Below are 27925 nucleotides of genomic sequence, written 5' to 3'. Positions count from 1 at the left end.
AATTTATGTGCTGGCATCACTAAATAACCGCAGAAGGTGGCAACACTAACTGAAAATGATGAATATTGCAACACCGCGTGTCGAGCGGTAACGTGAAATTCGCCGTTTTTATTAATTTCTATCAAGTTTCTATCAAGTTCATATGATGTATGTTTTTACTTAAATACAAATGTTTTAAAACAGCTCAGTTGGACGATAAAAGTTAAATCAGTGTTAAATTAAACGTGTGAAGATCCATCCAAGCTCTGTTCTGACACGTTCTAGAGACGCCATGTTTGTCACGTTTTTGCCAGTTGTGAATTTATTTGGGCAAAAATTGAATTTGCATTAGCTTTGCCGTATGAGATAAGCAAGTGTTGAAAGAATAATTCACAATGAATATCGTCTTTCCAAAGAACAAAGAGAAACGGAGCCGAACATCGTCTGGTGAATCCAACAATGTAAGTTGTCATCCTACCGATTCCCGCTCTAGCGATGTCGTCGTTAAATTTTCGTCCGAACCAACTGCGGCCTCACGCGTTGATGTGTATTTATATCTTTACCAGTGACGCTACGCTTGGCGATTGATCGCAATGTGTCGTTATTTAAACAATTACGATAAATTGTGTATTTGAGTTTTTTGAGGCTAAGAAGTGGTTGATTTTCAAGTTTTTGCGTGTGCGGCATCCTTGTCTTGTCAAAGTCCATGCTTGGTTAGTTTCATTCTGATCTTGAAGCCTGGACGTCGTGCAAGCTTTTATGGGCTCCTGAGGTTGGTTTGCTGTCCCAAAAAAGTCATGGCCCAGGTATGTTTTGGCTGTTAGTTTATGGATAAGATAAAGATTTACTATCAATGTGTGTTCAAGAAATAGTGCTTGATATTTTCTTTATAAACTACATAATGGTTTTCCTAGAATACTTACTCTTAAGACTGCCTTCACAATGAGCATCATGTCACATGTTAAATATATGATTATTGATAAATTTCTGTTGCATCTTCTTTTTTAGGAATGCTAGGAGTAACTAGCTTTACTAAATTTAAATGGGAATATAATAATCCTTATGAAGACTGTTTAATTACAGACAAGAATCTTTAACTTGTCCTTATTCAGAAAATGAAACAGGTTATTCTAGTGTATTCAGTGCTTTCAATATGACTGTCTTTTTATATTTTGTCTTCAACACTTGTGTGTCCATTTATATTAACTTAAACCAACCCACACCAACCCTTTGTATCTATCCATCCACTAACCTTAATGTGTGTCTGGTGTGAACTTGGCGCTACACATCTTCCCCTTCCCTGCTGAATTCCATCAGTCTTAAATCTAATGTTGAAAACACCATCTTTTTAATTCTAAAGTATCTGTCAATGATCTTAATGATTTTTGACTTGTAATCATTATTTGTTCATCAAAGTTTATCTAAAACATTTGTTTTTCTACAAAAATATCTTGTGGGATTGTTTAATTGAACTTAATATTTATTATCAAGAAGCTTTGAAAATTGCAACTGTGGTTGAATTCCTGCATGCACTTTGATAACTGTTTGCCTTGTTGATGGGAAATAATATCAAACATAACTGGTAAGTTATTCATTCATGCTAGCAATCTCAAAATCCATTTATACCTGTCCATTGGTATGTATAGGTACTTTTATGTGTGGGCTGTTCTCTGCAAATCAACGTCTAAATGTCACTGATTGTAGTTCTTACTAACTCATTATCTTTGCTGCAAAATTTCTGTGGTCTGTTCATAAACATGCACTCTTTTTCCTTGCCTAATACTCTGTTCAAAAATTAGATGAACACAAAATTGTATTAACTTCTCTTCATGTTGACTTTCAATATCGAAAGTGAGTTATCTGATGGTCAGAATGACAAATTTGATAGATTTGCGTCCTGTTTCACCATCCATTGATTAATTTTTTTTGAGGGATAAATGTGATGCAGTCTCGGTCTGTTTGTTTTGTTTGAATAGACGGAGACTGCATCACATTTATCCCTAAAAGAAATTAATCAATGGGTGGTGAAGCAACCCCTTATCCTCCTTAATCCTAACTTTTAATTTAACAGATAGTACTTGAGACCTAGATGCAGGTCACCAACTTTGTTATTTTGATATTATTTCAACATTCTCATTATTATTTTTTCTACAAACAATATGTGCTTTGTAACGCACATTCGGCCATTATACTAAGCTTTAATTTGTTCTTTGCAAAGTACAGTCAAAGAACTAAAGTCACTGACATAGCTGGAAAAATATGCAAATTGTAGTGGCAATGGGCAGGCCACATCGCTCGAATAACAGATAACCATTGGCGGAGAAAAGTCCTTGAGTGGCGACCACAAACCGGAAGCCTAAGCGTTGGCAGGCCTTCCACCAGGTGGACTGACTGCATCGTGAGAGTGGTGGGAGACCGGTGTATGCAAGTCGCGAGTTGTCGTTCACTGTGGAGTTCTAAGGGGGGGGAGGCCTTTATCCAGCAGTGGACGTCTTCCGGCTGATGATGATGATGATGCAAGTACAGTGGCAGAATGACAAGGTTGACCAGTTTTCAAATACATTATGACGGAATATGTCGTATGCGGTCAATAAATCAGATACTTATCTATACTAATTATAAAGAGGAACACTTTGGATTTTTGGATGTTTGTTACGAATTAACTCAAAAATTACTAGACCAATATTAAAAATTCTTTCACTCTTAGAATGCTAAATTATTACAAAGTGCCATAGGCTATATTTATTAACAGCAAAAATTAGGGTTCCATACTAAACTACAATGTAACTCAAAACACTTTGAGTTTACACAAAAAAAGTTGCCATAAAAAATATTTCATCGCATGTGCTGTAGAAACTATTGATTATAGAACAAATAAATGTTTTATGATATTAAAGAATACATCAAGATCTACAAAAAAACTTTGCGGTACCATATGTCCAACTAATGTAGTTAGTTGTCACTATAACTACTTTATTACATTTTAAAAGTTGACAGAAATGACGGCCAAAATCAGACCATGTTATCGATACCTTTGTATTAATCTTTATCCAAATAAATAATTTTATATTCAAGACGGTTTCAATACCTGTAGATTACTTTTTGAATTATTCAAATCGGACATTCCATTCAAAAAATATTACGAATTTAAAAATATCAAACTAACCAAAAAATGCATTTACTCTACGTTGACGCGCCCCAGCTTCGTGCGTGTCTCGGTTGTAGTTTTTGGGAAATTGAGCTCAAAAATATGTGTGAAGTGCCCTTGATTAGAAACCTTTTTAGAGTTCGGTGCCCAAAGGGTAATAGAAACGGGACCCTATTACTAAGACTCCACTGTCCACCTCATTTTTTTTTTAAATACCACGTCGGTGGCAAACTGGCATGCGGCGCGCCTGATGTTAACCAATTACCGCCGTCTAGGAACGCTTGCAACACCCGAAGTATCACTCGCGCGTTGCCGACCCTGCATAAACCTGTCTGTCTGTCACTAGGCATTGCAGTATCTCATGAATCGTGATAGCTAGACAGTTGAAATTTTCACAGATGATGTATTTCTATTGCCGCTATAACAACAAATACTTAAAACAGAACAAAATAAATGTTTAAGGGGGCTCCCATACAACAAACGTTATTTTTTTTTTGCTCGATATTTATAACGGGAACAGGTAGTTGCTTGAAATATTCACAGAATATTTATTTGTATAAATGTACTTTCAAAATAAATAATTAAATTAAAATAAAATAAATATTTTAGTGGGCTCCCATACAGCAAACGTGTTTTTTTTGCCGTTTTATGTTAATGTCGATCGAGTAATGGAGATCGAGTCTTCGTACGAGAGTCCGATTCGAACTTGGCCTTTTTTTTACTTTGCCCGTGCGAAGCCGGGGCGGGTCGCTAGTATATTATACTAAGCAAGCAAAAACCTTAAGGTGGTCAACCATTTCATTCCGCGACTGTACATTAGGACACAAGATTATAAATGGCCAACTTCAATGCAATATTAAATAAAGTATGATAAGTCAAAAATCTTGCATTAAACATTATATTTAAAATAAACTAGTTTTACATCTCATTTCATGTTCAGTTTAGGTTGTGCAATATCTATTTGAATTTAAAAGCAGATCTTTACACTATTTGTTTATTCTAAACCTCTCCCTCGTTTTTCAATAAGATGCTGCTTTGGATGTTGATTTTAGTCTAGCCAAGCTGTAGCATGGAAATTCATTATAATTTGTGTCTCAAATCAAATGTATTTAATGAAAACAATTTGATAGGTTTCTTGTCATTTTACTTGATTAGAAAGTAGTGTTGATTCTAATTGCATTTGCTTGTGAAATATAGGTAGGTACACAATATTGCAACAGCGAACAAAATTATAGAAATGTGTAGCTACTCATTTAAAATTTTATGTTTCGGTTTCTATCTATGGATTTATCATAGGAAGATCAATAAGTCGATAATCAAGTAATCAACATGATTACTTCTCTCCTACTACTAGGTCTCCATCTACTAAGACAACAGGAGTGGTTGGGTGGGAACCAAATTCAGCTGTGCTAAAGATGCAACTATAAATTAATCTATAAGACTTGCAAGAAAAATCGTGCAAGTTGCATTACATTGCGACGCTCGACTGACCACTACAAACTCGTTGGCTTTACGGCCTCGCAATGTAATGCAACTTTGACGATTTTTCTTGGAAATCTAAACTCGGCCAAGTCGTCCGTTTTTTCCGGTGAAGCTTCTGATATGTTATATAATAATCTGTCATTCAATCCCTGTTTATCCAATGGAATAAAAAGAAATGACATTGTAAATTACAGCCAGGAGAACAAGGAGAAGAGACAATCGAATATGTTGATGACGTTGGGACAACTAATATCAATAAAAGGATAAGATCACAACAAATTACAATTTATTCATGAAGTTTGAGCCACATTTCAATTTTGATCTGAAAGTCAATGAGTTGTGTCTCCAGGGTACCAGATATGACTACAATCATTTTTATTCCTCTGAACTGAACTTCTTGCTCAGCTTTAAAAAGTTGTTGAAGCACAGAATGCCAAAAATTTCTTTTTGTGGACTTTTAACCATTCTCTATCATTAAGCAATTATTGAAAAAAAAGAAACAATGTTATTGTTGTTTTACAGGAGCGAGGTGTACTAATGAATTTAAATATTGCTGTCCCTTCCCTTCCCGTTATATTTATAGGTCTATCCCTTTGAGTTAACATATTTTGTAGAAAAAAAAACAGAAATATAACATCTACTTTATTTAATCTCTAAATAAACTCGAATAAAAAGAAGCCACTTAACTTGAAGCCATTAAATTTCTCCCCCTCCCGTCTTACTTCCAATTTCGATTTATTAAAACTCCTCAGACTGAATGTTGTATGGTATCCATGAAAGGTTCAAGGCAAGAAACAGAACAAAACTTTGTAATGTCGGCTGTAATGTTATGATTCAGTTGGAATAAATTATTTTTTATGCATTATTATTATTATTAAGTGTCCTATGCATTATTACATTAACTATATTTTTTTTTAGTTTTATTGATTTATTTTGATTGATTGATTTTTAGTTTTAGATAAATAAAAAAATATTAAAAAAAATGTAGAAACTTTTGTTTGTGGCTTGGCTGTTGACACCTGATTACCTTGGTCTTTATGTCGCCTAGATTTAGCATAAACACGAACTTTACGAGCATGAGAAGTGAAAAATAAGTGATGCGTAAAAAAAAGCCAAAAGAAACAAAAAAATAGCAAACTGGTAATATTGTGCCTTTAGCTGAAGCGAAGTTGTTAACCAATTCTATCTTATTGTTAATTCAATAAAACAGATCAAAGAAGCTGCTGTGAGGAGTCATTGGCAGTAGTGTTTGCTAAAAGCGACTGGTTGCCGAAAAAAAAGTTAGTTGAATCACATAGTAACCGCCTTCTTATTTTCCAGTCGTTCGTGAAGAATATGACGTCGCGTGTGTCGGGTCTGCTCCCGGCGACGATAACGAAGTGGTTCAGCAGCCCCAAGTCGAGCGCTAACGGGTCGGCGCCGGCCGCCGACGCCACGGACTCCTCCACGGAGGACGAGGCGCCGGAGAGCCCCGCCAGCCAGCCCCCGGCCAAGCGGATGCGGTACAGCCCCGGCGCTGTGTACGGCAACACAGACGTGAGTACAGTACAGCTTTTTGCCATCATCATCATCCAAAAAGGCGGAATATCGCTAGATGGCGGAGGCGATGGGTAGATGGTGATGAGGTTTTTTTGACGTTACGGTCTTGCTTGCAACGAGGGAAGCTTGAGGTCCCGGGTTCGATTCCTGGCCGTGGCAGATATTTGTATGAATGATACAAATGTTTGTTCTCAGGTCTTGGATGTTTGATATGTATTTAAGTATATTTATCTATTTAAGTATGTTTATCTGTTGCCTAGTATCCATAGTACAAGCTTTGCTTAGTTTGGGACTGGGTCAATTGGTGTCAAGTGTCCCATGATATTTTCTTTTTTATTTTATTTATTTAAAAGCATGAATCATATTGAGTAATTTTAAGTACCTAAAAGCCTCTCAAATAAGTATATCGCGCGGCGACTATAGGTACACTCGAGTTCATAAACTTGTGAGCAAACATTTTATCAAAAATATATGAACACGACTCTATTGTTAACGGCGTAGAAGCGTGTTCAGATATTTTTGATTGAATTTTTGCTCACAAGCTCCACTGTACCTATGTATAACAATAAAACTGTCAACATTATTGTTCTAACTAATGAAATGACCTAGCGCCCAACGTGGCAGCGACAGAGCTGTCTAATCGAGTATAGTGGTCTTGTTTGAATGGTATTGATTGTGTCGCGTACAGTCTATTGTGAACGGAACAACGTACCTGTCAGACGCAATAACCAATTAGCCTTATAGACTAGCTAGACAATATTGGCAGGAATATTCCCTGTATGATAGGTGTTCTCGTGGACTGCATCAGATCGTAACTATACCGCTCCATTTGAAACTAGCTAACTTATTTTATCTTAATTTTCCACTTAAAACTTTTCAATTTAAATACCTAATGATATTTTATTCTTATTTACGCTGGGTTAACCTTTCGAACGGAGAATGTAAAATAAACCTGCGTTCTAGCCTCCTTTGTTTTGAATGATATCAATAAGGTGGATTAAGATAAAAATAGAAAAAGGTAGCATTCTATTTTGGACTGATCCAAGCCAAAGTATTTGCAAGGTTAAGAAATTGTAACAAACAAGTATCATGGATTAATTTTGATCTGGAAAAAAAACTTAATTTTAAAATGTTAGAAAAATGAATTTAAGCAAGCTACACTGGTAAAAAGCCTGTGTTGTAGTATGCCGCCTCTAAAATGTTGTAACCAGGGACTTGGTTATCCTCCTGCGACCCACCATACAACAAAATATGACATCGAAGTTTAAAACTTAATGTCTCATAGTTAAAGTTTTTTTTTTTTTTGTAAATTTGAATAATAAGGAGAAAATTACACTATTCCTTTTTCAAAAGATATGTTCTATTGCTAACAAAGTGTACTAATATTATCACTTTGAACCCCAGGAGTTTATAATATACATTATTTATTTTCCCATACAATTCTGCTATAACCGTCCTAACCGGCCGACGTTGAGCCAATACGAAAAAACTGGCATGAGAGAGAAATATATATTTCGCGACAGTGTGTGCTAATAGGCGATTTGTTTTGGATCTCATTGCGTTAGCCTTTAAAATAATTTCCATTGTTTTATTTCCACGTCTCTCCAGGCGAATTGCGTCACAAACAATATAGAAACCATAGAGCCGTCGACGTCATTCACGGTCCAATCACCGCCGGGCCGCACCACCTTCCGGCGGGAGACCAACTACGTGTCCACACCGATCCGGTCGCCGGATGACACCATCGATCGGACGGACAAAGACAGCACCGCCACCTTCCAGCAGCACACAGTGACGACCATCGGCCCAAGCGTTGCTAAGAAACGGAAATCGCTCTTCGGGAACCAATCGCAGGAACTCAGTGATGCTTCCAAAAAAGCGTATGGTAAGTAGTTTTCTCAGTTTTCTCAGATTGCTCACCAGAGGACGTATTGTCTAACGCTGATGTTAGCGATCGCATTCACCATCTCTTTCTACCCTCGTCTTATATACAGTGTCACAGAAGGAATTGGTTACAACAATTTTGTCATTCCAAGTGTGTTAGACAAGAAGGCCCCTGTACAAAAGTACTAAGTTGAAAGAAGTCAAACCTGGTTATCCTGTAGTCCTAAAAATACATTAAAAACATACAAAATGGCTATAGGCTGAATGCCTCGACGCAAGGTCAAACAACAGGCCTGACATACTCAATTCATTTTTGCAACACTATAAAACTTGGATCTTTGTTCCAGAGCATTATCAATGTCAATAAAATCAAGCCTCTTTCCTAATGGGGTAGGCAGAGACTACATCCTTCCAATTGCTACGATCCTGGCATACAACTCTCGCTCCCTCTACATTCATCAATCTTTTCACGCATGCAAGTCGGTTTAGAGTACTCCATGTCCATTAAACCGTTCAAATATAAGCTGTCGTGCGAAATGGGACTAAGGGCCTGGACACATGTCGCCGGTACGGTGCCGTCTACGGTGTCACGGCGCGGCGCCGTCAAAACTACCAAGCGTGTACGTACCAAGCGTTTGACGGCGCCGCGCCGTGACACCGTAGACGGCACCGTACCGGCGACATGTGTCCAGGCTCTAAGCCAATCATCTTTCCACAGTGAAAACATCAAACAACACAGTGAAGGATCCAAAGCAGCCTTCGTTCAAGCCGACACTTCTCGGCTCTCCGTTCTACGCCGGCCGGACCACGTACGGGGGCGCGGCGTCATCCTACATCAACCAACCAAACATAACACATCGACAGAACACGACGGTCAGAGAGTCGCCGACCACAAGTGACAATAACATCAGCCACTCTGCGAGGAGGGTCATGGAACTGCTGGAATCATACTCTTCACCTCTAACGGAGGCCAAGAGGATACCACATTACACAAGACCAACAAAACATGACCTAATGAAAAGGATATCGGAAAGCTCGGTGTCTTCGTCCATTAACAAAATTAACTGTAAGTCCCTAGATGTAGGTACAGTCACTAGCACCAATATCTGACACAACCTGATAAGACTATTTCTGAGGCCGGTAGGACGTGTACGATGTTTTTTGCGCACTCTGCTGTGGCAGATACTAATGCTATGTGTAAATGTACAGTCGCCACCAGATATTTCGAAGCGGCCAAGGTAATCAAAAATATCGATACATGAACTCTAATACCTTAATAATAGAGTGCATGTGCCGATATTTTTGACCACTTTTTGACTGTACTATCGAAACATTTGACTCCAAATTCGCCAAAGGACTTTCTCATAGTAAATTTTCTAATGAATTCCGTTGTCAAGCAGTGCAGTGCTTTTTTTTGTCGTGTAAAGGTTCCAGGTCAAGATTCAATTGGTTTGGTAGTATTTGAGTGGTTGTGACTTAGCCACTCTCTTTGTTAAAACCTTAAACTTCGCTTTGTTCATTTGACGATGTCAGAACAAAATTCCAGTTCAAAACTTTCCGTCAATTAAAGTGATTACAGAAAGAACCAATTATAAATTGTCATATTAGTTTAGGTTCGATCACTTTGCCCAGCCGGCGACGTGGCGGGCGATTTTGCAATGCATTGCGTGTTTTATCCATTTGCCGATGTGCGGTGAGCATGTTGACTGCACAATGAACATCGTAATGGCTCGCCATATTCCTGGCTAGGCCATTAGTTCTTCTAACGTTAAAATTATACTACAATATCGCTTTTTTTTTCGTAGCCTTCAAAACGCAAGAACTCCACGTGTCAAGCATAGCATCGATACTGCGGCTGAAGCAGCGATCGCGGCTGAATGACACCACAAACGCGGCGCGGCAGCTGATAGCCTCTCACAGCAGCACATCGCCTGACTACCGGCCTTATCCGTCCGCCTCCAAGAGGTAACTATTAACTACGAAACGACCATGACCTATACACGATGTATCTGATTCTGGGGCTACTACGAAATTCGAAAGTCGAAAATCGTGTCTTTCCGTCCCTCTGACACTTGTACTATTTTATACGAGAGTGAGAGGGATGGTACGATACGAACATCGATTTTCGAATTTCAGAGTAGGCCCTCTGAGGTCTTCCTCCTGCTTACGTATTTGGTGTTATGTGGCTTAACGAAGTGTTATTTTTCTTGCAGCGATCAAAAAGAGACTGATGGCAGCAACAAATTAACTACAAAAGTAAAATCGAGACTGACGAGGCCCGCAAGGGGCGACACTAACGCTCTGGACACGGAAACGTTGCCGCCGGTGGACTTGCCCAATGCCATTTTACAAATCGACCCCAGTAACTTACCCGACTTCGGCAGCCCACTGGCCACTAAAACGACCTTATCACAAAAACCCAGCTTAACAGCTACATACTCTTCGTCTATATTCGAGAAAAAATCGACCCCAGCCGTAGAAATAAAAAGCATAGAAACAGTTCCTAGTAGCAGTATTTATAATTTCGCCAACCCCGTCAGAATAACAAGTGAATCTCCTAAAACGACGACGACACCGCCTAAATTCACGTTCGGCAGCCCGGAAAGGAAAATAGACGAACAGCTCACGAGCGAAAACAAAAGCTCCGAGCCTCTCAAACCCGTAGCCGCGGCAGCGAAGGAAAACAAGGCAGAGACCGCGCCAGCGAACTGGTCGTGTCCCGACTGCTGGGTTAGCAACAAACACGACGCCGACAAATGCGTCTGCTGCGGGTACAAGCACGTTGCTAAACCCAGCAGTAAACCTAAATGTACCCTCTGCAAGCTAGCTGACAGCCAAGCGAACTCCGACAAATGCGTCAACTGCGACAAAGTACAAGTCAATAACATCTCCAAGCCACTCAAAGCCGACACGTCCAAATGGAAATGCGAGGATTGTTGGGTGAGCAACGACGAGGCTGCAGACAAATGCGCCTGCTGTGGCGCCAAAAACCCCAAAGGTGCCAGCCAAGTCGTCCCCGTGAAGCCGGCCGAACCTTCCAGCGGCATGTGCCCGAAATGTTTTGCCGTCACCACCAACGGGAAGTGCGGCAAGTGCACGCAAGTCTCTAGCACGCCTGACAAAAACTTCAAAACAGTACTAAAAGCCCAGTCCAATAAGTGGGAATGTGAACATTGTTTAGTAAGAAACGATAGTGATAAAACCAGATGCGTTTGCTGCGAAGCGGACCGCTCCGGCAAACCCAAAGAACCAGAGAACAAACAGTTCAATTTCGGTACTATCAACACCACATTCAAATTCGGTATTGATCCGAAAGTCCAAGAAGCCAATTTGGCCAAAGCGGCGGAGAAACCCGCAGAGACTAAGGATAAGATAGAGGAGTCCGAAACTAACAATAACGTGCTTGCGAAAGCACCGACTTTCTCATTCGGCATACCAGCTAAGAAATCGGAAGATCAACCGGATGCCTCTAAAGAGAAAACGGATGAAACTCCCAAGGCCACCTTTACTTTTGGCTTGCCCAAGCAGAACTCCGTGGCGCCGACCCCGGCTCCCATGTTCGGCATTCCTAGTAAAGTCAATGATACTCCAAAAGAAAAAGAGAAAGACGAAGCCGAAACTAAAACCCAAGAGGTGAAAGCCGTTGAAGAGGCGCCGAAACAACCCGTCGTTATGTTTGGAGCGACGTCGACTCCTGCCGTCACTTCTGCCGCGCCCAGCCAGCCGATCTTGAGCACGTCGTTTACTCTAGAGAAAAAAGAAGCTCCAAGCAACCCCCTCAGCTTACCAACGACGAGCGTTTCGGCCCCGGCGCCGACACTCAGTTTCGCGGCGCCTAAACCTGCAACCGGCGGCTTGTTCGGGGCCATCGCGACCACGGCCGCACCAGCCAGCGTTAACTTCGCGCCTATAACTACGCCAGCTACGACGGCGACAATGTTCCAAAAGACTGATACCGCACCCAAGCCGCTGTCGATGTTCCAAAAGAGCGATCCAGCGACGACGGCCACTGTGTCGCTGTTCCAGAAGAGCGAGGCGCCGGCGACCGCGGCCGCGCCGCCGTCCGCCGCCACCGCGCCCATGTTTAGCTTCGGTAGCACCCAATCTGCTCAACCGCAAACCGACAAGCCCAAGTTCAGCTTCACGTTTGGTGGCAACAAAACCGATAACGTGTTCAAACCGCCGACGTTCGGAGGCACCGATCCTAACAACGCCATGAACAAGTTCATCCTCGGCAGTGCAACTGATAACCCTATGGGAGCGTCGAATCCTTTAGCTTCTGGTAACAGTTTAGCCGGCAATAGCTTAGCTGGTAATAGTTTGACCGGTAACAATTTGACCGGTAACAGTTTGACTGGTAACAGCTTGACTGGCAACACGATGACGAGTAACAGTATCGCGTCTAATCCATTGTCCGGGAATGGTATGCAAGCTGCCGCGCCCGCTGCCACTGGTATGTTTGGTTCAGTGCCAAAGGAGAACATGTGGTCGCCACCTAACAGCAGCACGCCGAATCCGTTCGTTGCGAACGCGTCAACGAACAACGCGCCCAAACCGTTCGCGTTCGGTAGTTCGACGCCGTTCAATGCGGCCGCCGCGCCGGCTTTCGGCGGCGTCAACACGCAAACGTCAACGACGCCGGCGTTCGGCGCTGCCAAGATGACGTTTGGGGGCGCGTCGCAGCCCCCGGCCTTCGGGGCCGCGTCGCCGCCGGCGCCCGCGTTCGGCTCCAACGTACAATCGACGCCTAGTATCTTCGGGATGAATAATCAGAACAACCAGCCGTCGATGTTCTCGACGCCGGCTCAGAACTCGACGGGCATGTTCGGGTCGCCGCAGCAGCCGGCCGCGGGCAGCATGCCGCCGCCCTCCGTGGGCATGTTCGGGCGGCCCAGCGTGGGCGCGGCGCCGACCTTCGGCACGCCCAACTCCTCGATACCCAACTTCGAGGCGCCTTCGCTCACGCCGGCGCAGGCTCCCGCTTTCAATTTCGGCTCCACGCCGACTTCGAACATCTTCGGATTTGGACAGCAACAACCGGTAAGGGCTCTATTCGTTTCTCGTCTAGAAACACATAATTTTTAAAAAGATTTTGTACTTTTAGATTTTTTCTGTACGTGATTATGCATGTAACAGTCGAATTAAGTTATGTCCGTATGTCTAGTAGTTCAGTTGTCTATTAGGTAATATTAAAATATACATAATGATGGTGGTACTTCATTATTAATGCATACTCCATCAGACCATTAGAAGTGAGTAAAAATCTAGTTGCAAGATTTGTTTACATTGAGTTAAGTGAAGCTACTACATTTTTTTTTTCTGAAACTCCACATCAAAATAATAATCATAAATTGAAAATACAAACTGAAATATAGATGCACAGAAAAAACAGAAAAATAAGACCATCACTGGGAATCGAACCCAGGTCCTCGGTAATCCACTGATGGTGTTTTGACCATCAGTGGTGTAGCGGTATAGCATGCGGTACGGATTACCGAGGACCTGGGTTCGATTCCCAGTGATGGTCTTATTTTTCTGTTTTTTCTGTGCATCTATATTTCAGTTTGTATTTTCAATTTCGGTTTTACGGGATGACCGTAAAAGTAAAAATTTGGAATTGAAATGAAATTTACAAAAAGATTCCAAAAAACCAATCTTAATAATCATAATCCGATGTTCCCTGTATTGCCAACTCACTTCATTAAAGCTAATCAGAATGTTTTTTATCGAGGTTTATGTTTAATAAATCTTTGTTATAAATGTAGTAGAGTTGTTTCTCCAACCCACCTGTAGTATCAATCAAACATATGGTATCTGGTGACTGGCAGATGCGATCATCAAGGTAATCCTTATGTATTTTTTTATACATAAAAAAACAGTTTGGGTCTACAGGTTATCCCTTGTATTTTATAATGCCCATTGGTTCGAGCGAGACTTTGTACATGTAAATACCCTACTCTACATGTTCTTTTCATGTTTGTCTAGAGGCCAGGGACAGGTTGTAGATATATACTTTTAGGGCCTACGTTAGCTGACGTGGTTTGCACGGCGCGGGTGGCCGCCTGTTGAACAATAGTGTGAGCAGCGCTAACTGCGCGCGTCGCGTGCATAGGATTGTACCTGCGCCCGCGCCCGCACCCGCGCCAGCTAGCGTTGGCCCTTAGTTTTCTGTGGTTATATTTAACCTAACGCTTTATTATTGTTACCGCAGCAGCAGCCTGGCGGCCTAGGCGGCGGTCAGACGGGCGTGTACAGTTTCGGCGTCGCGCCGGGAGCGCAGGCGCCGGTCCAGTTCAACATGGGCAGCGCACCCAACGCAGCCGGCCGCAGGGTCCGCAAAGCCGTCCGCCGGAGCTCCCAGCGATGAGTCGCCCCCCACCCGCGCCCCGTGAGTCCGTTGTAAACCTCCAAAAACCGGCTCCATCCAGTTTTTCGATGGTTCAAACTAACCCGCATTCAGTCTGGTTGGTTGATATAAAGGACAGGAATTTAGCAGCCATGCTGGTGTTTAGTTTGCTGCTACTTAGCTTTTTTTGTTAGTCGTATTTTCTAGACTGAGGTACGACGGAACTGCGCAAAAGATTCTACGCTGTCAACTTTTGAACGGTTTCATTTTAGTGTTAAGCTGGAACCACACTACCGGATGTACATAATTACAACATCTAAATTCTCTGTTTAAATGTGTACCGCGTAGATTTGGCGCGAGTGTGTTTCTAGACTTAGTTACCCAGCACACATTTGGATTGATGTAATGTTGGTTATTTAATGTTGTCTTCAGAAAATTATTGTTTAGATTTATACGAAACACTCATACGTTAGCTAGCTATCTTACCGGTGATAAAATGGAGGATTTATAAAATTGTGAATAGTTAAATTATGGTCAGTGGTAGATTGACGATTGATTGTCACTGGATGTTAACCTCTTCATCAGATGTTTGTAGAAATTATACGGAAGTTTTAAAATTTTATTAAAGCGACTGGTAGAAATGTGCCGCCAGTACTAGTTGGGAGTCAATTTAGCTTAAGAGCAAATTAGTCGCGGTTGTAATGAGACCTAATAAAGTTACTTAGCATTTACTAGGGCAAATGCCTACATTATTTATTTTTGTAATATATTTTAGGAGCGTTCAGATTAGACAGTCCAAATATCAGAACGCCACACCAATCTTTCGTGCAACTAATGATTTTACGTAGTTCATTTCTAAAGCTATATTTTTATATTCGTAAAAGCAGTGCTTTTTAAACAGTTGTTTTTTAAAGTCGAAAGAAACAAAAAACGTAACAAGTTTCGTCGACTAATTATACTGTGTGACTTTGCCAAGTGCATATACGGAGGCTATTAATATATAAATTTGTCCTGTGAAAAAGTTAACAATCAATGGCAACGTTCCAGAACACATGTCAAGTACTGTGGTCAAGTGACGATCAGTGTTGACTTGATAGGGATATAGCTGGATTAACCCAAGATATGATCAAACATATAGTTTCAGAGTAAACATGAAATTTTGTAACAAATATAATTGTAAAGAAAATATCAGAGTAGAGAATGTATGTAAGTACAATGCCTTTTAGTAACCTAATGGCTTTTCACTATTTCTCTCCGTCAACGTCAAACGGTGTAAGATGGTAGAAAGAGATAGTAAATGCCATTGAACAATAAGGCCAATAGTTGTCTTAGGCCAATAGTTGTCTTGACGCTCTGATTCGGATTGGACTATGCGTTCTAGTGAGAGCCAGTGTACCGGTGATGCTTGCTCGCTCTAACGCAGGATGACTATCAAGATGGGGCCTTCGACTGCTTAGCCTCTAGATATTTTGTTAACTGTCAATATATTGTAAGTTATAGTTTTGCACATAGAAAGTATATAGCTTTCTGTACTTAGGTAGAGACGGTACAAATTGGGCCGGTGATGTACGAATTTATCCAAAATTAACGTAAGTTTGTTATATGTTTTTCAATTCGACTATGTCGTACAACGCTGGCCGTTACGATTCTGTTAGATGTACTGCCGACACCAGACGCCTAAGAGTCGCTGGCTCAGTCTTCAAAGGTTCTATGTTTAGCGTAATCTAACTCTACTTAAAACCCCGCGGCCCCGTATCTATCGCCGCAAGTAAATTTTGTACAGTGAAAAATAACCAGAAAGTTGAAATTTAACCATCATTTAATTTATGAAATTAATTAAGTATTATATGATGATGAATGATGCTATCAAAATGCATGGGCTTAAAACTGGCCATTCCAGAAAGGTAAAAAAGAAAGTAAAAATGAAGCTTAACTTATAGTTGTGACTTCGATCTTTCCGGATGTGTCATATCCATATCATATTAGTAGGAAAGCTGGCTTTTTTGGGTAGGTAAATTGAGGCGAGCTGAAAACTTTTCTAGTTTTGTGTTTGCCTCAAATACAGAAACAAAATATCAGCCAGCTCTCGAGCTATATTCAATCGCTATCCAATTGTACAATTTGTGTGGTCTTTTTTGCGTTTGTGTCATTTATGGTCAAGCGGTCTTCTGATTTGGACTGAATGATTTGCCTTCGGTCATGATCAAACTACTCAAACTGAATTAGTAGGGTATATAGTTAAATATCACATTAGTTTTTTTTTTTAGTTCATTATACAAACTTTGAATTTAAAGCCCCATGGTCAAAGACATCCTGTATACTAACTTCATAAGGCAGAGGGCGATATCTCAAAAACAATCACTTGAACTATTTCTACCATCTGATTCAGAACGCCTTAAGCTAGACAGTGCTGCAGTGGTACAAATAACACTAGTGTTTTTTTAGGTATCGCCTTTTGTCCTGAGAGAGAGCGTAACTCCATAACCAAGTATTTTTTGAACCAAATCACAACGTACTTGAAATTAACATGACGTTCGTTTGTGCAATGGATTACAATAAGAACTAATTCTGTGAAAAAGTTCCGCTTTTAAAATCTATTGTATCTAAATACTTGTAGTAGTTGTTTTAAAACTCTACTACTCCTTACAGTCCAGTTCATAAACTTGTGAGCAAAAATTTGACATAAAATATCTGAACACGCTTTTACGCCGTTAACAATAGAGTCGTGTTCAGATATTATTGATCAAATTTTTGCTCACAAGTTTATGAACTCGACTGTACAATAGCAAAATCATGCAATAGTGAAATGGTAACCTATGCCTCGAGCCCAAAATTAGGCGAACTAGATCGACAACTGAAAATGATACCAGACATAGCAAAAAAAATAGGCATAGGAATATGTCGAGATGCGGAATGAAAGTGTTTGTCAGTTTTGGATTTTATTTTCATAGCTTTAAGCCTAAAATCGACAAAAAGAATAACAACAAATAATAACGTAACGAAAATTTCACAATAACTGAAATAGTTCCAAGCAAGCCGATGGCAGTTAAGTCGAATGACATATATAAAATGCCAATAAAATAAAATGGCGGATGGCGTCCTTACCAATGTTCGACATTTTTTCGAAAAAGATTTATTTTATTATTATTTCGTATTGAGTTTGTTTCTAACATCGATATTAAGTTTTTTTTTAAATATCGATATTACAGCCCTGGTGTAACTGTGGCAACATTTAATTTTGTGTGTAATGAACTGTCAAGTTGGTTCGCCTAATTCTGGTCTCGAGTATAGTAACACACACACCGGCTATTTAGTGGAACAGAACGAGGTTTACCAAGCATCCAGCCAACTAAAAGTACCGTTGAATATCTGACAGAGTAGGTACGATATTATAGGGTAGAACACTGATGAAATTTTAGATTAAATGTGGCGGCCTCATTTTAATTCTACAATTTATTGTCGTACTCTAGTACTGCTCGTAGATCAGTCTGGTATTTGTTTTGAAGATGGGTAAATCCGGACCTGTAGATTCAGAACAGTCGGATTCTTAAGAGGATCCGAATCCATTATTGGCTCCTTTCAAATCTTATCGGCTCCCCGCGGAGTCGGAGTGACCAACTTATTTGGATCGAGCGGCTTGCGATCGGTGATTCAGCACACTTCACTTTCGCTTAGTAATTATGACAAACCGATACATACTTCAGTATCTTAGTATCAAACCGATCCTGATGGAGTCGTCGGATCGGATGTAACTGAATCACCGCTACACACATGTCTAATTTGTTTCCGCCGCTCCGCAAGCTTCGATTGGGTGTTATAATGTTGTGTGGATAAGCACTATTTAGTATTTTTCACTTCTCATGCTCTTAAAATGTTACTTTAGTCTCTGCAAATCTAGGGAGTAAAGCTGAGGATTTTTAGGGCGTGGAAATAACCTCAAATTGCCAACTGTGCAAAAATATAAAAAAAAACACGATTTAGTTTCGTGAAACACAATTAATGATTACGAATATGAATATATTCAATTATATTAAGGATTGATTCATTTTATTATGCAGTCCAATTAGTTTTAAAATAGTTTTTTTTTAACTGTTGGCTAAATATGCAAGCATTTAAAACGTAACTTCATAAACAATAAAAGAAAAGAAAAAACCGCGCAACAATTCTTTTTTTCTATTTCAATTTTAATGATGATGGCCTGTCCATTAGTCCAGCGTACGTTTTTAAAAAGTAATATTGTAATTTTGAACAGAATATTGTTTTTTTTCTTCGCATTCAAAGTGGAAGGTAGCGTGTTTAACGCGAGACTAAACGACCTAATGCCACTCGAACTATAGCATAAACATCTCGTGTCGTTATGGCTTGTTTTAGTCCCTTGTTGAACAATCTACTATAAAATGCTTACTTATTCTAGTATTCGCCCAATGGTTCCATTAAATATGCCGGTTTGTTAAATTCATCTCCCTTTGACTAACAAATCCAATTTAGCTGTAAGTTTCTCTGTTAATTTGTTAGTGGAACGGGTACGGTGCCGAGGTTATTTACAAATTGGAATCCCGACTGTTCATTACTGGTGTAAACTAAATTCTCGTCTCATTTTTTTAGGCGACTTTCTGTGCTATGGGGTTTTAAATCGGCGTCTCACTTGGTCGTAAGCTCTTAATTTTAGTGCACTAATTTTCATTTTTATTTAATTATGACTTAACTCAAGTTCTCATTCATTAGCTTTATTCCAATAGATAAAATCGCGGAAACAACGTAGAGTAATAAAATACTATAATTTACTTCAAAGCTATTTTTGTATTGAATCAATCGCCTTGTTACGGGCACATCCAGACTTGTATAGTGACTAATGAAGCTATGTTGTAGGCAATTGTATTTGTTGTAGTATTTAATTTTGAGTGGTTATTTTTCTAACGAAAATAAGGTATTACATTATTTTCTTTTATCAGTGATTGTTTTTGTTTCGACAACGGCACGCGCCCGCTTTTCGTGTAAATACCTACTTAACGTGGTACATGCAAGTGAGTCCAAAGGAGCTGCTCCCTCGTACTTTGTCGCTTTAAGTTCAGTGTAGAACGTCATACAAGGTTGACAAGTGTTTTAATGCGACAAAGTACGAAATTCAGCTGCTTTCGAGACGTATAATAGACGATTGAAAATATTCAAGTGCCCATTTTACGCACTACGCAACATTTGCATTTACTGTGTTAAAATGGCGATCCGTATTTGATTCTAGACTCTAGGCTATCATTCCGAAATCGCCTCTATTGTTATGGAAGCTGGACTTTCAAAATCTATGGCTAACATCATCTTTTAATATTTCCCGCGACTTCGTACTTTAGGGTATTTAATTTAATTTTATAGAGTCGGACCCTGACTCTTCCATCAACAAGATATCCAATTTACATATAGGCGAATATAACTGCTTGTGTTAACTATAAGTATTTATAATTTGATCTTTGCTTCCGCATGGAAAATAAACAGTTTTCAATAACGCATTCGGGCATTGTGTCACTTCAATTTGAGGTTATGATTACTGATATGACCATGTCTGGGTCCCGCAGTTTCGGGACATATATTTGTATTATCATTTTCTTATCTTGTAAATATCCATTCTAGGTTTTAACATATATTTAAGTACTAATTAGTTGTAATCCATTAACAGAAACTAACTAAAATTATTTCAGCCAAAAGATCATAAACATTGGTGTTTACTTTGCTCACTTTAGTTAAAAATTATGCCCAATAGTTTCATTAAGTTTAATTTTTATTAATAATTTATTTATTTATGTATCGGTCAGACAATGTGAAAAATTAAAAATTTAAATATGATGACCAATGTTGTATGTAACATAAAATGTGTATTTTACAAGTAAATGTTAATTATAAAAAAGATCCGATTTTGTACAGAAACTAAAACGCACATATATAATAATTAATAACGCAATGCAGTTAATATACGTCGTTAATTGTCTTCCTGGATAAATTTAGGGTTTTTTTTCTACTAAACAGTTATATCTATCACTTGATAACTCTGACTAAATTCGTATCTTATTTTAGAGCCAAGTTCGCTTCATTAACTTAATTATTTATAGACATTGGCGCTTTCTGCTGTAACTATCTACTTACAAACTAACAAAACTCATCATTAAACGCGCTTAGATAATTTGTGTAATATACATTGTTTCTAGATAATTTTCCATTGTTACTCACATGGTTGTCTCATTTCGTATTTCTGACGCTATTTACTTTCTTTAGTCTTCGCCCTGTAAGGGTTTCTTTCTCAAGTTTTCCGAAGTTTGTAACAAATTTCAAATTTTAAAAATAAATCATGTCCATGTTTTGTTTTTAGTTTTAGCAGTGTCGGCTCTACGTTGATCATAAGTCAGTCATAATTTTTTACGTTAGATTATTGTAGGTAACTGAAGGTACTATCACAATTGTAAGCTGTATTATTTCCAAACTTTAATATTTCAATAAGTAATTGTATCAATACAACGTTGATCTGGTTAATTCCTACAGTTTTAGTTGAACGGACTATTTAGTTATTAAAAAATGTGTATTGAACTGTGTCAGTTTTGGATGGGGTCTCGTGATTTGTGATTGTTGAATTGTTCCCCGGTAGGATCCGCCTAAATGAGGAGTTCTGTGGGTTCCGTGAAGGAAGCTCACCTGTTGTACGTATACGAGGTGGGTAGGCGGTATTGCATAAGGCGCCCGTGACTTCAGTAGGGATAGATACATTCCCACTGTCAGGTTTTGATAGCGTCAATGTAATATAAGTTAAAAACTGGCCGAACAACGATAACTTCAGTTATAAATTGTCGCCAAAAGGAACATCTTGGCTACCATCGTTATAGGCATCCTAGTTATCGGTATCTCTAAGTTCTAGATGTATTCAGCATGTAAACACGTTAGGCAAAACATTGTAACAGGCTCGTGTATGATTCGTTTGGATCGATTGTATATTTTAAAAATGTTACATGAAAAAGGAAATCTTTATGTCAGTACATAAGTTGTTTATATATCTGCTCCTAAATGACTGTTACGATCTTTTGCTTGTATTTAGTTTTTATTTCTGTATATAGTTAGTTGAGTTGAATCATTTCGTGATTTGTGGTAGTGTTTGGACCTTGGTAACTATCGTATTTTTTTATTGATAGGTAATGAAATCAGAAGGCCTCCAAATGCTAACTACGCAGTCATTAAGTAATGTAAAATATGTTATTGTATGTAACTGGACTATCGGTGAATATTACAATAAACACGCTGTGGATTTTGGGGAACAAAACTAAACTTGTATACTCCCACGAGATAATGTAATGTTGACTAATTAAATGGTGACAAATAACGTGGGTTTATAAATGTTTTGGCTTTGTTCCTCAACCAAGCTGCCATCAAAATTAAACCGTTGTTTTCGTTTTATCCTTGAATTTCCTAAATAAACGTTTCCTGAATAAACGTTATACCATGAGTTAAAATAAATGATTACCTCGACATTTCGGCTGCATTGCAGAGGCCGCGGTTATAGTAGGTACACAATTGAAGAAACTGAATCGCGTACCAGGGTGGAACCTTATTGTTGAAAATGTCATGTTGACGTTTCGTACGCCTGCCAAAGAAAGCATCGTGTCATTGATTGGGAAAAGGTTCCACCATGTGCGATTTAGGTGCCTCGACTGAGGGAGAGAGTTATGGGGGAGGCATACCTATGTGTAACAGTGGACGTCTTACGGGTGATATGATGATGATGAAATGAGAACTACTATGATTATTCAGTGCCACTAATATTCCCTCTGAAATAAAAATCCTGACTATAGGAGAGAATAACTTTAATTAAAATGAAGTAGGTAAATTTATTATAATGTTAAACATACATATATCAAATCTACACTCAAATCAAGGCATTAAGTACCTATTGATTGTGCCGTAAAAATGTCTTAAATATTAAAAAATAAATCCAATAATTCGCCTAAACGTTAATATTTTTTTCTAAAACAACCCTAACTGATTTTAAATAGATATGTCGTATCGTATGTCAGTCGAATCATACCGGGTGTGGCCTAACGGGATTACGGGAGCAAATAATGAGGGTTTTCATAGAGGCAAAATATCGCTACATGCTACATGGCGTTAGTATCAATTCAATTCAATTTTTGGGATTATAATGGTCCCATCGAACGATGCGATGATTCCGCCGATGTCAGAGGCGTCTCTACCTATAGTGCAGGGTGTGCGTTGCACACGGGCGCATCGGTGTTAGGGGCGCCGGCCGCGGCATTTTATACCTATTCCATTTTGACCGCGCGCTTCCTAGATGGCGCTAAAGTAATGATTGCACAAGGGCGCTACATGGGCTAAAGACGCCGCTGGCCGATGTCGAGGTAGGATAAGACAGTGCCAGTCAACTTTAGGTCGAGTACGGTAGAGCTGTCCTTGTTCGGTAGAATACCAGCCGCAACCAATCTAAAACAAGTAACCCCTGCCACCACTGAACAACCCACTACTTTACTTATAGTTAGACACAGTTTAAACTACGGGACACTTTTTCTTTTAATTAAGGGATTGCAGAGTTATATACCAAATTGAGGGAGCCCTGAACCATTGAGGAGAGGACGAGTGGTGATTGGGGAATGGAAGAGGCTGGGGTAATTCAAACGGTTTTTGGAATGCATCCGCATACCTTGTCCTAACAGGGCAGAACCGCTGAGCAGCTTCAAGATATCCAATATTTTCTTCGGACACAACTAGTTTTATAGCCTTTTGGCGGCTATGTTCAGGACACTTTGGATCTGTAGCTTTATGAGGCCCAGAGCAGAACAAACAGCTTATTTTGTTTTGTGGCACTGTGCAAGATTCACCTGTGTGTTGTTGGGAGCAGTTGTAACAGCATGGCTTAGACCTACATTTTGCTGCTATGTGGCCAAATTTACAGCAGTTTCTGGATTGAATGGTTAGGATGTCATAGGTAGCGACGTATTGAAAATATATATTTTCTCTGGAAGTGATTGAGAGTGAAAAGTGAGAACTACTGTGTTTGAGGGGATCCATTCTGGGGCTTGTCCTTCCCTACGCACTTTTCTGAACAATCTACGCTCTTTTATGATCTGACCAGTTGAGCAACCAAAGCTTGAAGGGAAATCAATACCTGAGATCAATTCGGAATTCCTCTAGTGACCACCCAGTCGGGATGTTTTTCACTACACCCATCCTAATACTCGTACTTGATACAGTAGGATAGACGCAGTTAATTTGTTTTCTTGTATAAACTCAGAATCGCCAAAACAATTTGCTTCATTTGCTGATTTGAAATTAATGACAATTTTATTACGACCCATGGATTTTATTGAACCTTCAAAATTTCTTTAATGTTGTTTTTATGTAGAAGCTGAGCTAGTTTCAGGACGCGCAATGTTACACCAGCTGAGGGGTCTGACTCAGTCCTACTGATGTGAACCACAAAGGGTCCCTTGTCTGCATCTGAATATTTCATATTTCATTTCATATTTTGAATAGAATCCCAGGAGATTGAATTTTTTTCGGAGACTCAGATATGCTAACACTACCACCATCAAGCATAGCACTTCGCTTTCTATTTGCACTTTGCAGTTCCCCAATTTGCATTTGTGAAGCTTGAGTGAGAGGTAGGAATGAGCCATCGCATGAGTCTTGTGAAGACATATCCTCATTTGTAATAAACGACAACGAGCCTCCCTTATCGGGAGGATCTTTGTCACTCATGCTAAAAAATCGAAAATACTCACCTGTAACACCACCTGGTTGATAAAATTATTATAAACCAACACCAATATTAGTAAAAACTACCCAGGTATTGAACAAAGATCACTATTCTTAGAGATTACAGCGGGGCACGTGTGTACACCAACGTAACAACGAGCGGAATCCGGCGTATCGTGAGGTCCGTTTGACGTTTGCTCGTGATTGGTTAAATAACTAAATGAGCTAATCGCAAGCAAACGTCAAACGGACCTGACGATACCAACGCCATCTAGCGATATTTCGCCTCAGTGAAAACCCTCATTAAAACAGATCGTATTCGTCAGACTGAACGAAATTAGTTCAACGACTTTTAAAAATAAGTAGCGTATTATTCTTTGCAATTTCACCAATAGGCAAAGTACTTCTTTACATACCTTCAGAAGGAGTTCATAGGTTGCGGAAGCACAGCGCCTATGGTGCGTTGTTCCTTGCTCAGGAACACATGTTTGTGCCCCTGGCCCAGGATGCCACAGCTGACGACCTGGTCCTTGTATCTCCCTACTCCGGGCCACACTACCACACGTTTGTAACCAGGCGGTCGGTCATAGGAGCTGTTGAAACCGTAACGATTCTGCTTGAACACTCTGGGCTTGACTATGTCCTGATCCGCCGGCCCTGGCTCCTTTGGCGAACGCTGCACCATCGCGACGTCCACCAGGGCATTCCGACCTCGATACGACTTCTCCCTTCCCGTCTTATTCATCACACCAAGCCTCGTCCTCTTGAACTTCTCGAAGCTTCCCGGCAACGCAATCGGCCAGGTCGCCGCTGAACATTTCTTGAAGCTCTTGTCCCTTTTCCCTGTGAAAAGATCGTATGGTCCGCGCAGAGAGACGATCTTCTTGGATTTCATTTCAATGCTCTCCTTGTCGACTATTTTGTAGCGGTCGGGCGCCAGACTCCATCTAGGAACCGTATCCTTGAACCGGCAGGGATCTTCCCATTCGAAAGAAGGTAGAGTTGAATGGGGACCGTAAGGAGCTTTGAAGGGTACGGCACGGTAGTAGGTTCCAGGAGGAGGGACGAACGCTTTAGATCGTCTGAAGCGTGGGGCTCTGCCGAAGCCGACGTTGTTGCAGGCGGGCTGGTAGCTGGCAGGTTCGTGCAGCGTGCACCACGCCGGGCCACCCTGCGCCGCCATGCGTCTTCGTTGTCTTAGAATAGCCTGATTTCTGTATCCTAAATTTTTCGACCAGTCTTCCATTTCGGCTTTGTATCTCCATACGTCTTTCGCGTCAGTGCGATTCTTGTTGATGCGGTAAGCTTCATGTATGGGTATGGGATGGTAGAGGCAGGGGTCGCAGCCGGGCTCACGTTTCGTGTACAGGCCAGAGGAGTCTAGGTTGGGGTGGACTGTTATTTTGCCGAACCTCGGCACGCTGGCGCCGAAGCCGGCGGGGCATGCCTTTGCCGCAGCCATGGTTTAGTAAATAAATCCAAAAGTTATAAAAATAAACGGGCCTGTTGGATATGTCACTTTGATAAATTTTGATTGACGTTGTTGATTTTTTTTATGTTTGGATCAAAGAGTATTGTAGGTACAGGTAGGTACCTATTTTTGGATGCAAAGGTAAGGTTTGAACCGAATAATTACAATACCAACTTAGCTGGATTGAGCTTGTGGCAGAAAACTGTCTCCAGTTATTCAAAGCGAATGCAAACAAAAGCTTTTGTGAGCAGTTATTTGTAATTTTTGTAAGTGACAAAGGGGATTTGGGATCTAACACATGTCTATGTAATTCGAACTTCGTATCTTGCCTTGCCGTCCCGACGATGCTTATATTATTTAACACGAGAGTGAGAAGCACGGTACGATACGAACTTCGATTTTCGAATTTCGTAGTAGCCCGCTACGACTCTATTGTTAACGGCGTAGAAGCGTGTTCAGATATTTTTGAACAAATTTTTGCTCAGAAGTTTATGAACTCGACTGTACAAGCGAGCGGTTGGAACGCTGCGTCTTTTAATGTCACTTAGCAACAGTGACATGACACGGTTGGTCGCTAATTGAATCCCGTTCGAGCTGGATCAACTAGAAGTAGGTAACACAATTATTGACAGACAAGAAACGCACACTCCACTATTTCTGAATTTTAAACTCTCTTTGTCGGTCACTAACTAAACGCTTCTTTTATCCACTTAAAGTTTTATTGGTAGAGACCCCTTAACGGGATAAGTTCGCCTTTGTGTATCTCAACATTTGTAAATTGTGTTTGTTCCATACGTATTGCCAGAACCATGTCCAATGAGGGCTATCGCGTATGAATTCACCACTAGAGGCGCTAGTGTAGCGTGAGGTCTCCGAAATGTCAAATCTCATAGTTTTTGGGTGAACTAAGAGGGTGTATTTATAATTAGAATAATTTTGTGAATATTTTGCAATATCTGAAATTAATTATGGCAAATATGCGTTCCGGGGCAATGAATGTCTGTGTCTTGAGACAGTTTTGTCTTTCGGAAACCTTTGCCCTCCCTTTTTTCCGAACAAAACGGGGACTATGCAACACTGTAGCATGCTCGATATTTTCATGGTACGGTTTTAAGGTGTGTTAAATATGATTTTAATCTTAACTTTGTTTTCACGCCTGCAATAACAGACTTTGAAAGCCATACTTAAAAACCTCACGCAACAGTGCGCCATCTAGTGAGACAAAAAGCGATAGCCCTCATTGTCTATCCTTGCTTTTCATTTTCATTTTGTCCACAAATAAAACCGCTACGATAAAATAGTAAGTATTTAACAATGCCAAAAATACAAGCGTTAAAACGAAAACGAGGAGCAAACGCCGATTAAATCCATTTCCTTGCATAAAAAAAACTCCATTGCATTTGAGTACAGTCGCCTGCATTAATATCTGCGACAGCGGAACGTGCAAAAATATCTGACACATCGTACCAGCCCTAGAAATAGAGTCGTATGAGATATTTATGCACGCTTTGCTGTGCCAGATATTGGTGCTAGTGACTGTAGGTACGTGGTGCTGCACCACCCTGTGTGACCCTGTCTACTTGTTTATTTTGCTTCACATTCTTTTCGGGCCTTCAATAAGCTCGGTGTTGGAGTATTGCGGGAATCCTCGCATTTACGCGGAGATATTTATCCGTTAATAAAAGCTTGTGAAGTCATGTTAAAATTCAGAAATGCAAATAATTTATGTAGCACGCAATATGATAACTAAAATTACTAATTTATTTATATTTTAAAGCATTTATTTAGGCACTAGCTGTTCCCCGCGACTCTGTTTGCCAATAAATCGTTTACTGCTGACAAATCTGTGATTTTTAGCATAGTAGCATTTGAACCCCCTTTCCTCCTGGTAAGTTTTAAGATAAACCCCCTCCCCTGTTCAAAATCACGTGTATTTTTTTAGGGTTTTCTCAAAAGGAAATAAAAACCAGCCAAGAGCGTGTCGGACACGCCCAGGATAGAGTTCCGTAGGCATTACGAAAAAATCGAGTAATATTTTTCCAAGGATTTTGTACTGTGTACGGAATCTTCCAAGTTTAGGTATGTTTGAGACCTTACCCGGATTAGACGTGGCCGCGGTCATGACCAATCATTGTAGAATTGCCGAGTGTCATAGTGGAGATAATCGTACTGTACTTCCGGTTGCTATTGAAACTTCAAATTTGGTAAAAGTGTGAAAAAATTAATTTTGTATGTCCGTCTGTATGTCAGTATATAACCATGTATGAGTAAAATGACCTCACTCTGTACATTTTGCTTAGGGGAGACGCTCTGCTAACTCTGGATATTATAGATA

At 40.1% G+C, this 27925-nt stretch overlaps 2 protein-coding genes across 3 annotated transcripts; one reads left to right on the top strand and one right to left on the bottom strand.

Annotated features, from left to right (window-relative positions):
- The first annotated feature begins 58 nt into the window (after window positions 1–58).
- Window positions 59–21789, top strand: LOC141436827 (uncharacterized). 2 transcript variants are annotated; one of them, XM_074099909.1, is made up of 7 exons: window positions 59–440; window positions 5930–6145; window positions 7757–8033; window positions 8751–9098; window positions 9838–9997; window positions 10246–13072; window positions 14244–21789. In XM_074099909.1, exons 1-7 carry the CDS (start codon window positions 375–377, stop codon window positions 14397–14399), a joined length of 4050 nt encoding a protein of 1349 aa, XP_073956010.1. In that variant the 5' UTR covers window positions 59–374; the 3' UTR covers window positions 14400–21789. The 2 variants fall into 2 exon arrangements, with proteins under 2 accessions (XP_073956010.1, XP_073956016.1); XM_074099915.1 differs by lacking the exon at window positions 59–440 and adding an exon at window positions 574–785.
- A 486-nt stretch (window positions 21790–22275) lies between these two features.
- On the bottom strand, window positions 22276–25630 carry LOC141439972 (uncharacterized). The gene has a single exon (XM_074104435.1). The coding sequence runs from the start codon at window positions 25579–25581 to the stop codon at window positions 24538–24540; it is 1044 nt and encodes a 347-aa protein (XP_073960536.1). The 5' UTR covers window positions 25582–25630; the 3' UTR covers window positions 22276–24537.
- Window positions 25631–27925: the final 2295 nt, after the last annotated feature.

Source organism: Choristoneura fumiferana, chromosome Z (assembly GCF_025370935.1).
Source record: "Choristoneura fumiferana chromosome Z, NRCan_CFum_1, whole genome shotgun sequence".
NCBI lineage: Eukaryota > Metazoa > Arthropoda > Insecta > Lepidoptera > Tortricidae > Choristoneura > Choristoneura fumiferana.
Note: the sequence above shows the minus strand (reverse complement) of the source record. Positions and strands in the feature narration are given on the sequence as shown.